The sequence below is a fragment of the Antedon mediterranea genome, chromosome 3 (genome assembly GCF_964355755.1).
Source record: "Antedon mediterranea chromosome 3, ecAntMedi1.1, whole genome shotgun sequence".
NCBI lineage: Eukaryota > Metazoa > Echinodermata > Crinoidea > Comatulida > Antedonidae > Antedon > Antedon mediterranea.
The window spans coordinates 5,929,818-5,944,737 of record NC_092672.1 but is presented as its reverse complement, the minus strand read 5'-3'; the positions used below and the strand labels follow the sequence as shown (position 1 = coordinate 5,944,737).

Below are 14,920 nucleotides of genomic sequence, written 5' to 3'. Positions count from 1 at the left end.
CATTTAACCAACATAAATTTGAATCAACTTATTTAGCTGAAATAATGGCCTGTTTTATTCAAAATGTTATATACATACATACATGTTAAGTTTGAGGTTGCTGGTGGCTTGAGATTTCCCAATTATTACCCTGAGCCCAATCCCATGTCCCCTCAACCATTTTTTTTCTGGCCAAAATTGGGGGAAAATGTCCTTGCTGACTGGTGTCGAAACATCTCTATTTCACAACATACTTGAAACAAGTTGATTCTTTATGTTTTCTTGGCCCAAGAAAGGTGATTTTAGGCATGTTAAACAACACAATTTTGATATTTTCAACTAATATGATAAACAAAATTTAGAGCCTCATGCCAGATAATTTGCACAATGACAACATGTTAAATTTTACTACTTTTGATATTAGCACAAAAAAAAACCCAAAAAAGACATATGCAGATATTTTTCACTAAATTTACCTACCTAATTAACATTATATAGTTAGCACAAAACAATTAGAATATTTATAGACATCAGAAAGACAAACAGTGTAGTATATGCACGCGCACATATATATATGCGTACTGCGCATATGCTCTGACGAGGGTTAGCCTACAAAACGTTCTATACTATTGTTCATGACTACTAGTTGGTTTCATTAAATACGTTCATTATTATACTCATCTCAACGTACTTATTAATTTGTCTACGACGATACACGACACTGGCGACGAGGATACAGGCACATTTACATAGAGAGAAACGGAAGTATAATAATATTATAAAAATAGGCCTAGGCTAGCAGTTTTTGATTTTCCAACAACGGCAACCGTAACCAAGGAACCGCACAGGCTAATAACGATTCTGAGCGCCCTGAACGTACAGAGCGAAGCGCAGTAATGGCAGCGGCTAATACCAGAATTCTATTCGAGGAATTCAACGTCCAGGATGGAGACATAGATACGTATGTGGACAGGCTGGAACAATATTTTGTGGCATTAGATATCAATGACGGAGGTAAGAAAAGAGCGATATTATTGAGTAGTTTAGGAGAGACTGGATACACAACGATACGAGATTTGTGTTTTCCTGATAAACCAAGTACAAAATCGTACGATACGCTCACAACCAAGCTCAAAGAGCATTACAAACCTACTCGAATAACGATTTCTGAACGATTTATATTCAGAAATGTAAAACAGACACCGGGACAGACTATTTCTCAATTTGTATCCCATCTAAAGAAAAAGGCGATACATTGTGGTTTTGAAGGAGAGGCATTGGAAAATGCACTGCGTGATCAGTTCTTATCGTGAATTTCCGTCCGTATAAGTATGTTCTAAACCTTTGAAGTCCAAACATGATGCTTAGGGCTTCCTTGTCTAGTTGTGCATAACCCTTTTCGTGTTTATGCAGGCTTCGCGATGCGTACGCGATTGGTGTTTTGATATTGTTCTCGTTTACGTGGCAAATGACTGCGCCAACTCCGTATGGTGATGCGTCCGTGTATAGTTCCAGTGGTTTTAATGGGTCATAATGCGTCAACATCATGTCTTCGCTAATAATTCGCTTTACCGCGTTAAACGCTTTACTACAGTCGACAGTCCATGACCATGGTTTGCTTCCCAACAGCTCATTCAAAGGATGTATCATCGTCGATAATCGTGGAATAAATGACGCGTGATAGTTAACTAGTCCTAGCCAGGATCTTAGTTCTGTTGCATTCTGTGGTGCTCGTGCATCCTTGATGGCTTTCACTTTATCGTTTGTCGGTTGAATTCCTGCTGCTGATAGCTTACGTCCCATGTAGACTACTTCCTTTTGTACAAACTCGCATTTCTCAGCTTTCACTCTGAGACCATACTTGTTAAATCTCTCAAATAGTTTCTCAAGATTACTAATATGCTCTTTATCAGACGCACCTGTAACAAGAACATCGTCCATGATCGCACATGTTCCTTTAAGTCCTGCTATCACCTGTTCTATGAATCGCTGCCATATGGCTGGACTGGACGAAATACCAAACGGTAACCTCGTGTATCGATATAATCCGCGGTGCGTGTTGATCGTTACCAACTCTTGCGCCTCGTCTTCCAGTACTAACTGCTGGTACGCACATTTCAAATCAATCTTAGAGAATCGCTTTCCACCTCCCAACTTGGTGAAAACTTCCTCTGGGGTCGGAATTGGATATTGGTCGCAATTTAAACTCGGGTTGACTGTTACTTTATAATCTCCGCAGACACGTACCCTGCCATCGGCCTTTGGAATACATACCAATGGGGTTGCCCACTGACTAAAGTCTACCGGATAAATAACTCCTTCGTTTTGCATTCTGTCTAACTCTACCTCAACTGCGGAGCGTAGCGCAAATGGAACATTTCGAGCTTTGCAGAATTTTGGGATTGCGTTCACTTTTAGATGTAATGTCGCTTTGTGTCCCTGAACCGTACCTAATTCCGTTCGGAAAACTTCTGGGAACTTCCGTTTGAATGACTGACATCGTTATCTATTTCTACCGAATTCTGAGCAAGCGATGGTGGAAATAATGACTTCCAGTCCAACTTAATCACTTCTAACCAGGTTCTTCCAAGCAAGGGTGGTGAGTTTCGTCGCTGTGTTCTCACTACTATCAGTGGGAGAACGTTACTCTGGCCCCTATAGTTCACGGTGACTTTAATTTCTCCTGCTATATCGAGCTTAGTACCTGTGTATGCGTGAAGTGTACGTTTTACTGACTTTAATGGTAGATGGCTAAGCTTGCTTTCGTAATCGTCAAAGCTAATTATCGATACTGCTGCGCCCGTATCTACTTCAAAATCAATATCTATATCATCAACTCGCATCTGTACCGTTATTGGTGGTACCGAATTGTCCTGCTTAATGCCTACGCAAAACATTGTATCTACAAAATCGTCATTACCTTCGTCGTAATCCGGTGCTTCTACTTGCTTGATGGATTTAGGTTTATATTGTTTTGTTGATTTACTCGACTGCCTGCATTCTGATTTTAGGTGTCCTTGTTTGTTGCATTTAAAACATGTAGCGTTTTTGTATTTACACGTATCTCTTGTATGATTGTTCATACCACAGCGGTCACATTTCTGCGTTCGTGTTAGTTTCAACGCTTGATAAGTTTTCGTAGACTTCCTGCTGTTAGACGTAACGTGGTTGATTGGCTTGTCCCCATCGTGCGACATACTTTTCATATTCGCTGTTGCTGCCTCCGAGGCTATGGCTATATCTGTTGCTTCCTTGAACGTATGGTTCTTTGTCAATAATTTCTTTTGGATGCTCTGACTTATTAGTCCACATACGAACTGATCACGCATTCTAGGACCTAAATCAGCTATTCCGACACTGGCCGCACAGAGATTACAGCGATGGGCAATCGTACTGTCAGCGTTCGAATACGATTTAAAGTTCATTCCTGGAAAACAGAACGTAATTGCCGACGCACTCTCACGTCTCCCAATGCCATACGAAGGACGGGAAGACGATGCAGTATATAACATAGCGGGGCATACATTAGACAATTTGCCAGTCACGAGTACGAACGTACAACAGCATACCAGGAAAGACCCGCTATTGAGCAAAGTGTTATACATGGTACAGACAGGTTTATGGCAGTCAGAAAACGACGACGATCTAAAACCATTCCTACACCGAAGAGACGAATTGAGTGTAGAACAGGACTGTTTGCTGTGGGGATACAGGGTAGTGATTCCACCAAAACTCAGAGGGGCAGTTCTGGAGGAGCTTCATTGTGCTCACCCCGGAATCGTGCGTATGAAAGAGATTGCGCGAAGTCATGTCTGGTGGCCCCAGATAGATTCCGACATTGAACGATTGGTGAAGCAATGTCAAGCATGTCACCAAACACAAAGTCGACCAAGCGTAGCACCAATGATGCCCTGGATCTGGCCAAATCAGCCTTGGACACAAATACATATTGACTATGCGCAGAAAGATAAACGAGATTATCTAGTAGTGGTTGACTCATATTCGAAATGGCCAGAAGTCGTTCAGATGAACAGTACGACGAGTGCAGCGACCATCAAAGCGATGAGAGAGTTGTTCAGTAGATACGGATTGCCTGTTCAACTTGTAAGCGATAATGGACCTCAATTTGTTAGCGACGAAATTGAATTCTTCTTAAAGCAAAACGGGGTGAAACATGTAAAGGTTGCACCTTATCACGCCGCAAGCAACGGAGCAGCAGAACGAATGGTTCAATCTTTCAAAAGATCGTTAGCGGCAAGCCGAGCTAATGGGAAGGATTTCCAACAATGTTTGGACAGATTTCTTTTATCGTATCGCACAACAAAACACGCAACTACGGGACAAACGCCAGCGAAGTTATTCATGGGCCGTGAGTTAAGAACGCGAGTATCACTTTTACATCCCAGTACAGAAAACAAGGTACTTAACAAGCAGAGTGATCAGAAGCTTCATCACGACAAAACGAAAGATCTACGAGAATTTTACCCAGGTGAAATGGTATTAGTGAAAGATTTCCGACAAGAGGGAAAGTGGTGGCCAGGTACCGTGATAGAACGTACCGCTCCAAAATCATACGTAATTAGTGTTGAGGATGGCCGAGTGTGGAAAAGACACATTGACCAGTTGAAAGCGACAGACGCGGACGCTTACGCGAGTAAAACCCCTACTTCACATAGCGAGTTGGAACACAAGATTAAACAGACAGTACCAATAACGATTGCGAGCGAAACGATTGCGAACAAAGAGCAAACATCCACCAACCAACCGGTTGAAGAGGAACATAGATTGTCTTCATCGCCTGAGGTTATTCCACGACAACACGACTTATCGAAGAGATATAGAACTTGTGAACAATGTTATTATTATGAACGTTAAAGTTATGTTCATGTTTTTACACAAAATTATAATGGTGAGAATTACTCACATTTGTTAATTATTATGAGGAACCAAATAAGAACTATCTGGAACTATAGAAGCAGTAATTTAATCACGATGATTAACCTATTCGATTAACAAAATAATTAACGAAAGTTTATTGTGCTTATTGATATAATGTTAACGTTAAAATAAGAAAGGAGGAGTGTAGTATATGCACGCGCACATATATATATGCGTACTGCGCATATGCTCTGACGAGGGTTAGCCTACAAAACGTTCTATACTATTGTTCATGACTACTAGTTGGTTTCATTAAATACGTTCATTATTATACTCATCTCAACGTACTTATTAATTTGTCTACGACGATACACGACAAACTACAGAAGCACACCATAAATAGGAAATTAAATTTTGTAGCAAAGTAAATCATCATCATTGTTAGCCATATTCAACCTACTTCAGGGTAAAGGCCTGTCTAAAGTAAATACAAGAAGCAAGAAAATTGAAAAAAAAAGAAAACTGCTCATCAGAGTAAAAAGAAATCATGGAAGACATGCATACAGAATGCATAACAAATAGTGTAATTTATGATGAGAGAAGTTGAGGGCAGTAGAACCTGAAAGTGATCAGATTACAGTAGTTCAGTGAAGCAGACACAAGTTAAATTATGCGTATAGTTTTAACCAATCAGATGTCTAGGTTATATCTATGGTATGGTATATAATATAATCATTATACTTATTATTATAGTAGACTTTATTTCTTTGTTTAACAATCTATAACAGTTTTAGATTGGCTTTGATTATATTTTTATTATATTTGTAAATATACCTATACATTCTTATATTCTGTTTTACTCAGGTTAATCCTAAAATCTCTGTCTACACTATCAAACTTTATGTGACAACAAAATGTGATGTGCCCATATATGGACATGATGACATCATATCAAAACCATATTTGGGCATATCACTATCATATTTGGGCACATCACACTTTTTTAGTTAGTGTAGACAGCGCTTAAGCTGAGAGGGTGCAAATTCCAGATTTTGAATTAGGAAGTGGAACTAGTTAAGCACATTTTGTTTGTTTTTTTCTTTTTGTGGCGTTAACCACTATTTTATTCATTTCATTCTCAAACGATCAATACAATGATTTTACACTTCATCCAAATATATATTCCCTTGTTATTCTGTTCTGTTATTTTCTTGTACTTTCTTTTATCTTTAGTACGATTTGATCGAAACAATTCGGTTTAGCACATTTTGTTAATAGCATTGACAGATTACAAAAACAAACACATCAATCAGCATCAACTATAGTATAGACGTGGTAAATATGTGTTAGAAATACAGGTAACCATGATAGTAGAGAGGATATTGACAACCATGAGTGTATTTTACTGATTGAATAAAACCCATAATTGTTAAAATGTGTGACTATACAATGTTCTCACGCTTAAATCTACAATGGATTATTGTACCAATGTTCAATATTAGTATTATTTTGTAAGTGATAATTACCTGTAGTTTTCATTATTGATTACCAACGTAATCATATTATAACAATGTTTGGCCTAAAATCTGTTTTTCTGGTAAGTTTGATTTTCCCATTGCATTTGGAATACAATGGAACTTTCCTGTGCTTTTTTTTGTTTTGCCTTTCTCTGAAGTTAATGATGATGTCATATCACTACCATATTTGGGCACATCACACTTTTTATGTCAAACTTGGAAGGCTTGTATCAAGGGTTGTCATTATTATCATTATAAAATGCCATGTAATATAATTATATTATTGATTATTGATTATCCACCAACCAATTAAACATAATCAAACAGAAGATGGAAGAAATATCAAAATATACTTAATTGAAATGTGAAAGGGAGGAGTTAGACAAGGTAAGGGGAGAGAATAAAGTACATTAACACCATGTACGTTACTGCTGGTTAACATTACAAAACTCAGTGAGACCTGTGTGTATGTTCTCACCATTTGATATCTATATTCTCATAAAAAATAAATGAATGAAAGAAATAGTAATGATAAGGGGCTAAACAGGCTGTGTATACACAATACAATAAAATGTGTTACAAAATGATAGCAATGTGTCAGCTGTAGAATCTCTCAGCAGAATAAATTTTGGCAAATAATCAACAAATTTCTAAAATTGATATTTGAAACAACATATTATTAGAAGTTCAATGTAACAATGGTTCTAAGCTAGCTAGGCTGCATAAACATAATAGAACTATAATACCTTTTATGCAATGCAAATGTGTAACATACAGCTGTAGTCTCTCAGTAGAATCAATTCTGATTCAGACTAATTTCTAAAGTTCACGGACATTGAACTCCAAAACAATCATCACCTTTCAATATTTCATGAGTTGGAATTCATTGTTTCGACTCAATTTACCACAAAAATAACTTTTGAGTGCAAAATATTGAAAATAAAAGGGAGGTTAATAAAAATTGATTTGAAATTACATATTAGATACTGTACAACTTCAACAAAACATTATATATATTAAGGTTCATTTAATTATTGCCATTCTTAAAACATACCCACACAAAATATCTAACAAGAAACAATAAAAAAGATGTATCCTATATTGATAGAAATTTGACTTTTGTAAATAATCACTTTTTTTTTACTATTGCATAGTTACCAACCAGAGAGATTGAAATGCGCCACAGATTACACCATTTTTGTGGGAGATTTCGGAAACCAAGTGTTTGAGCTACTGCCCTTCACCATGATGGGGCCTGTGGCAAAGCGAATTTGGTTCACTCATGGTACCCCTAGATGGCTGGAAATGGTATTTTCGCACGTAAAATTCATGATAAATGGCACCACTAGTTGGACAGAAATGACACTCCCAATCATGATGGACTTCTAAATTATCACTTTATTTTACTGTTCTTTTCAATACCAAACTTACATAACAATCCTGTCCTTAATGAAGGCCATGATAAGATTTTTAAGTTAGATGGCTAAAAACTCAAAGAAAGAGCAAGTATTCAAATAACATTGCTTGTCAAACCTATCATAGTTGAAGTTTTCTGTGTACAAAAGTGTCATTTATTATGCAAAGTCAAATAACATTACATGTCAATGCATAAAAAGTGAGATGGCCTTAAACTTTATGAAACAGGAAGGGAAGGGACAGGACGGTGCTCATGAATAATAATAATAATTATGCATGAGCTCTAACAAAGTGGGCGGAACTTAGCATAAAATTCTGTTGTCTTAACTTTTTGAGGACGATAAAGTTGCCATTTTCCCGTTTATGGAAAACGAATAGAAAAAATGTACCTATAACCTTAAATATACAGTACAAATTACACTTAAATGTGGAATTTTAAAAACTCTAAATAATATTTGAACTTCCAATTTAATTGTTTAACGAAATAACATTTTTATTGGGTTCAAATGGCAGTGTTAAAGCATTTTGCGCTGCGTTTGAATGCAAGGCCCCTAGCTGGGAAAGCTAGGCCTATGCTGTAGTAATTCAGAAGGGCCCACATCGTGAGACAGGGGAGGGAGAGAGACACTGCCGGTTGTCGTCATAACTAATAAAACGGCTATGTCGACTGTATATGATTTAACGCTCTAGCAAATAAAGGATGTCCGTCATCCTCCCCTAACCATCCTATCGTTGGTTCTACACAGATATATGCAATCTATATACTCTATCCCAATAATTTTGTAGATACACTACTAAACATCTTAGGGTATCATATTCAATACATTAAGGCTAGGATTGTTTGTATTGTTTTAGGAGGCAGATAAAAAGATATAATAGTGTATGCAAAACCATGGACCCAAGATAATTTGCACAATGACAACAACATGTTAAATTTTACTTCTATTGATATGAGCAAAAAATGTTTCTGCTGTTAAAAAATAACTGGTAACCACGTGAATAAATTAACTCAAATTATTTGGCAGCAGAAACAGGACGTAAAAAAGTGTAATTAGTGATGGGAGAATTTGATAACAATTAATTCAGTGAAGCAGAAAACAAGTTAAATTATGCATTTAGTTTTAACCAATCAGATGTCTAGGTTATATCTAATTGTATATAATAGAATCATTATACTGGTTATTATGGTAGACTTTATTTCTTTGTTTGCACTATGATAATTAAACAGTGATTATTTTTGGATTTTTGGATTTGATTTTATATTTTAATACATTAGAAGCTATGAACACATTTTCATGTTTTTACAACATTAATTTACCTCCCACAAGTGGCTAACCAAAAACAAATGAAATAAGCAACCCCTTTTCCATAGGTGAACATTTTATTCCAGACTAGAAGTTGTAATAAAAGATAATTTCGGACTCTTGGACTGTATCAGTGTCTCAACAAACTACTTCAAATAAGGGGCCTCTAGGAAAAGGAGTACCAAATTGAAAGGATTGGTTAACAAATCAACCAATCAAAACACAATCTAAAGAACATTAAAATATATTAAATTGAAAGGTGAAACAGAGAGGGACATAAAAAATAAGGTAAGGGGAGTGAAGAAAGTACATTAACACCATAAGTTACTTCAGGTTAACATGAGAAAACTCAGTATTTTCTCACCATTTGATATCAATATTTTCACACAACAAATGAATAAAACAAATGATAATATACTGATGGTTATAGGCTGTGTATACACAATAGAATAATTAATAAGGTGTTATAAAATGATAGCAATGTGTCACCTGTAGAGTCTCTCAGTATAATAAGTTCTGTCAATAGCTGCCAATTTCTAAAATTGATATTTGAAACTACGTATTATTAGAAGTTCAATGTAACTATGGTTCTAAGCTGCTAGGCTGCATATACATATAGAATTATAATACCTTTTATGCATTGCATGCAACTTATTTATTGTCATGTGTAAAACCATTATTAAATGTGTAACATACAGCTGCAGTCTCTCAGTAGAATCAATTCTGATTCAGACTAATTTCTAAAGTTGACGGACATTGAACTCCAAAACAATAATCATCTTTTACTATTTCCTGAGTTGGAATTCATCCTTTCGACTCAATTTACCACAAAAATAAATTTGAGTGCAAAATATTGAAACATTTTGAAAAGGGAAGGAAGGTTAATGAAAACTGATTTGAAATTACATATTAGATACTGTACAACTTCAACAAAACATTATATATATATATTAAGGTTAATTCAATTCATTGCCATTCTTAAAAGATACCCACACAAAATATCTAACAAGAAATAATACAAAAGATGTATCATATATTGATAGAAATTTGACTTTTGTAAATTATCACTTCATACTTTTTCTACTATTGCATAGTTACCAACCAGAGATTTGAAATGCGCGAGAGATTACACCATTTTTGTGGGGGAGTTCGGAAACAAAGTATTTGAGCCACAGCCCTTCCCCATGATGGGGCCTGTGGCGAAGCGAATTTGGTTCAATCATGGTACCCCTAGATAGCTGGAAATGGTACTCTTGCACGTAAAATTCATGATAAATGGCACCACTAGTTGGACAGAAATGACACTCCCAATCATGATGGACTTCTAAATTATCACTTTTTTTTACTGTTCTTTTCATTACTGGCAGTAACGAGAAAGTTGTTTTATCCAGAACTTCCGATCTTAAACAATTACCTAAATGTAAAAGGTATTGTGTAAGAATTTTAAATGTCCTAAATCTGTATTGTATTTTATGTAGATAAGATGATTTTAGATTTTATTTGTAACGCATGTAATAAACCATTTAAACCAATTCAATTGTTAAACGAACATCGTACGGGAAGCCTTTTAGACAACGACGTAGACGACGCTGAATTACGTAACGACTCTATTGTTTATCCTGCTTTTGGCATACTATGCAAATTATGCGAGATTGATTGTACAAAGGGTTTTAAAATTGGTCATTTAAATGTCAGAAGTCTCTATAATAAGGTGGACCATGTTCGGAGTTTACTTTCGGAATGCCGTTTCCATGTTTTAGGAATTAGTGAAACCTGGCTAGATCAAAATATACATAATAGTGAACTTGCAATCCCAGGATACCTATTAGTTAGAACAGACAGAAATAGACACGGAGGTGGGGTGGCTATCTATGTAAACGAAAATGTTGATTTTGATGTCATTGACTTTGGTGAAAATACAATTGAATCGGTATGGATAAAAATTAAGCCGGTTAACACTAAACCGTTCGTTATAGGTAATGTTTATAGACCACCAAATTCGTGTACTGGATTTGTTGATATAATGCATGATCAAATATCTTTTATACTAGATAGTATAAGAGAGATTATTGTTGTTGGTGACTTAAATTGGAATATATTTGATAAACAGCATTCTCGGAACATTAAAACCCTCCACCAAATTTTCCAATTAAACCAGTATATTAAAACTCCAACGCGCGTAACGGAAAACAGTAGTAGTTGTATTGATTTAATTTTTTCAAATAGGGATGACTTTATAAGCAAAACTGGAGTTGTACCAATTGGAATTAGCGATCACTCATTGATATATGCAATACGTAAAAAATTTAAAATAAAATTGCCCCCGCGTATTTTACATACGAGAACCTTCCGGAAATTTAACGAAGATTTGTTTATTTCTGATCTTGCATCTGCTCCGTGGAGTATTTGTGAGGCGTCCGAGGATGCTGACGAGGCTTGGGACATTTGGAAACACATTTTTACTGATATTTGTGATATTCATGCTCCTATGGTGACGGTCAGGAGGAAGGGAACTGATATTCCATGGCTTACAGACGAATTTGTTTCCCTTTCTCGTGACCGTGATTATTTAAAACAAAAAGCCGAAAAAACTAACAACATAGATGATTGGAATTCTTACAAAAAGGCAAGAAATAAATTAAATAATTTGTCTAAATCACTAAAACGCGACTATATAAATAATAAATTAAAGGATAATGTTAATGACACTAAAACATTATGGAAAACCATGAAAGACTTTTTACCCAATAAAAAGAAACAAACTAAAACAACTCTCAATGTAAACGGTAATGAAATAAACAATCCAACTGATATTGCTAATCATTTTAATAAATATTTTTGTTCAATTTCTAATGAACTTGCATCCCATTTTAATGACAACCAAAACGATATTACCGTTGAATCGTTATCACAATTTCAACAACGTTTCAACTTTAAAGATATTAATGGAAATGAAATTGAAGCTTTGTTGGAAAAGTTAGAAATTGGAAAAGCTACTGGAATTGATGGGATTTCCGCTAGGTTACTTAAAATTGCATCTTCACAAATTTCTCAAAGTCTTGCCTTTTTGTTTAACTGGTCATTAAGATCTGGTGTTATTCCAAGTGAATGGAAATGTGCTAAGGTTACTCCGCTTTATAAAGGAGGATGTAAACATGAACTTAACAACTACCGTCCAATATCTGTTATACCTATTGTTATGAAAGTTTTTGAAAGATGCATCCATAATCAAGTTATGAATCATATAAATGAGTTTAATTTATTATGTAAAAATCAATCTGGTTTTAGGTCGTTACATTCAACTTCTACTACACTGATAGATGTATGCAATTATATATATAAAAATATTGATAATGGCTTGGTAACTGGAGCAATTTTTCTTGACCTAAAAAAGGCGTTTGATACGGTAGACCACGATATTTTATTACGTAAATTATGCACCTTTGGAATGATAAACACTGAGCTTGCATGGTTCAGTAATTATTTTAAAAATCGCAAACAATTTGTTAATTTTAATGGAAAAAAATCTGAAATTTTAAATGTCAACTATGGGGTACCACAAGGCTCAATTCTTGGCCCTTTGTTGTTTATTTTATACATAAATGACTTACATGATAGTGTTGATGGGATTTGTAAAACAGTCCTCTATGCAGACGACACTGCGCTTTTTTATGCATGTAAATCAAATGAAGAGCTTACAACAGTTTTAACTGAACAGTTGGAAAATGTAAAACAATGGTTAGATAAACATAAATTAACTCTAAACATTGATAAAACCAAATACATGCTTTTTGGTACTCATGCACGTGTTAATAAAACAACAGATGAAACAGTAATTTTTGATAACATTCCGATTGAGAAAGTTGAAACGTTTAAATATTTGGGACTTACATTTGATGAACAACTCTCATGGAAAGTACATATTGATTCTATATGTGCAAAACTATCAAAAATTCTACATCTATTTTATAGATTGAAAAGTTTTACATCTCCTAAAATTATTAAAAGATTATACAATGCTCTATTTTTATCACATATTGACTATTGTTCAACAGTCTGGGGTACTGGTTCAAACGCCCATATTTTAAAATTGCAAAGGGTACAAAATAGAGCTGCACGATTAATACTAGGTGCTGATATTCGAACTCCTGTTAGACAAATGCATTATGATTTAGGTTGGCTAACAATTAAGACAAGAATTGAATATCATACAATTTGTACAATATTTAGATGTTTACAAGAATCTGTACCTTCATACTTATGTAATGTTTTGCAATATATTAGTAGTGTACACAATATTCAAACCAGAAACTATGAAAATAATCTGTTGTATTTGCCCAGATGTAACCTCGAAATATATAAACGTAGTTTTGTTTATTATGGAAGTTCACTCTGGAATGGCCTACCTTATGAATTAAGAAAACAAAACAATTATAACCGTTTTAAATCACTTGTTAAGATTCATTTATTGTTGCCGGTGGTCTAGGATGGTTCCAGTGAAATATATTTAAATATGGTATAAAAGTATAATAATAATGAGAACATGCATTGAAGTTTAGTTTTAGTTTAAGTTTTAGTTTAAGTTTAGTTTAAGTTGTTTTCAAATTTTGTTTAAATGTGCCGTAGGGCCCCTCGGAAGAGCAGTTTTATTTTATTACTGAGAGGGCTACCCTACTAAAAGAAAACGAAATAAATAAATAAATACCAAACTTACATAACAATCCTGTCCTTAATGAAGGCCATGATAAGATTTTTAAGTTAGATGGCTAAAAACTCAAAGAAAGAGCAAGTATTGCATTGCTTGTCAAACCTATCATAGTTGAAGTTTTCTGGAGTGTTGACAAAGTGCGAGGCAGCGAGGCACGCCAAATATTTGTGCGAGGCAGCGATGCACGCCAAATATTTGTGCGAGGCATCATTTTATCATTTCCAAAAGTGCGAGGCATGCGAGGCATATAGTTTACAATTTCAAAAAGGTGCGAGGCATATCTTAACGTGCTATTATGCTATATTATAGGCCTAATAATCAATCGATACAAGCGTATCTAAATAGATTCGTGTATACACTCATCATGTTGTTTATTTTTATGTAACGATTGTTTTTTCATTCAAGTCATATCGTGTCAAATTTTACTTTTACAAAAGTGCCCAAACTACGGTTCAAAAATCTGAACGACAGTCTTCAACTTTCGATAAACAATAATTGTTATAGCGACACACTCATCAAATGACTGCAATGTTTGTTGGCATTTCGAGCGTGTTCACTCACATGTCTCTCGAACATAGCAGAGTGAAAATAATATTTTGTCACACCCCTGCGCCTAGATCCGGTAGACCCGAGAGATGGAAAATCCCTCTTTACTATTTAGCAGGTAGCGGAATGATTCAGCCCTCAGCTCAGAGGATTGTGGTGCATTCCCCTCCTATAGCACGTGGTTTCAGCAGCAACGCACAGACTTCTCTCTGAGCGGCATGCCAAAGACATTTTTGACATTCCATTCTCTAGGAACAACACGTGTACCTCTCTCGCAAATAAGGTGAACAGCGATTGCCAGGACAAGTTCAATAACTGGCGGTGAATAAAAGGTAACTGATATGGCGATCCAATAACATGCCGCAAAGAAAAAAAATTGCGACAGAATTCTGGAGCGCGTGTGAAAAAAGACTTACGTCCGACAATTGTAATACTAGGCCTAAAATTAAACTTTAGCTAATATGCTTAGCCCTAACCTAGATAAGAGGCCTATGTAGAAAATAATTTAATCAATTTTGATATAATAATTGGTGTAATATTTAATAATGATACACTATTCCTGTTGTAGTAAG

The 14,920-nt window shown here is 35.3% G+C and overlaps 2 protein-coding genes across 2 annotated transcripts; one reads left to right on the top strand and one right to left on the bottom strand.

Moving 5' to 3' along the window:
- Window positions 1-2,429: 2,429 nt before the first annotated feature.
- LOC140043642 (uncharacterized) lies at window positions 2,430-3,491 on the bottom strand. The gene has a single exon (XM_072088158.1). It carries the CDS (start codon window positions 3,489-3,491, stop codon window positions 2,430-2,432), a length of 1,062 nt encoding a protein of 353 aa, XP_071944259.1.
- Window positions 3,492-10,577: 7,086 nt separating this feature from the next.
- On the top strand, window positions 10,578-13,090 carry LOC140043638 (uncharacterized). Its single transcript, XM_072088155.1, has 3 exons — window positions 10,578-12,243; window positions 12,736-12,926; window positions 13,067-13,090. The coding sequence occupies exons 1-3, from the start codon at window positions 10,578-10,580 to the stop codon at window positions 13,088-13,090; spliced, it is 1,881 nt and encodes a 626-aa protein (XP_071944256.1).
- The last annotated feature ends 1,830 nt before the right edge of the window (window positions 13,091-14,920 follow it).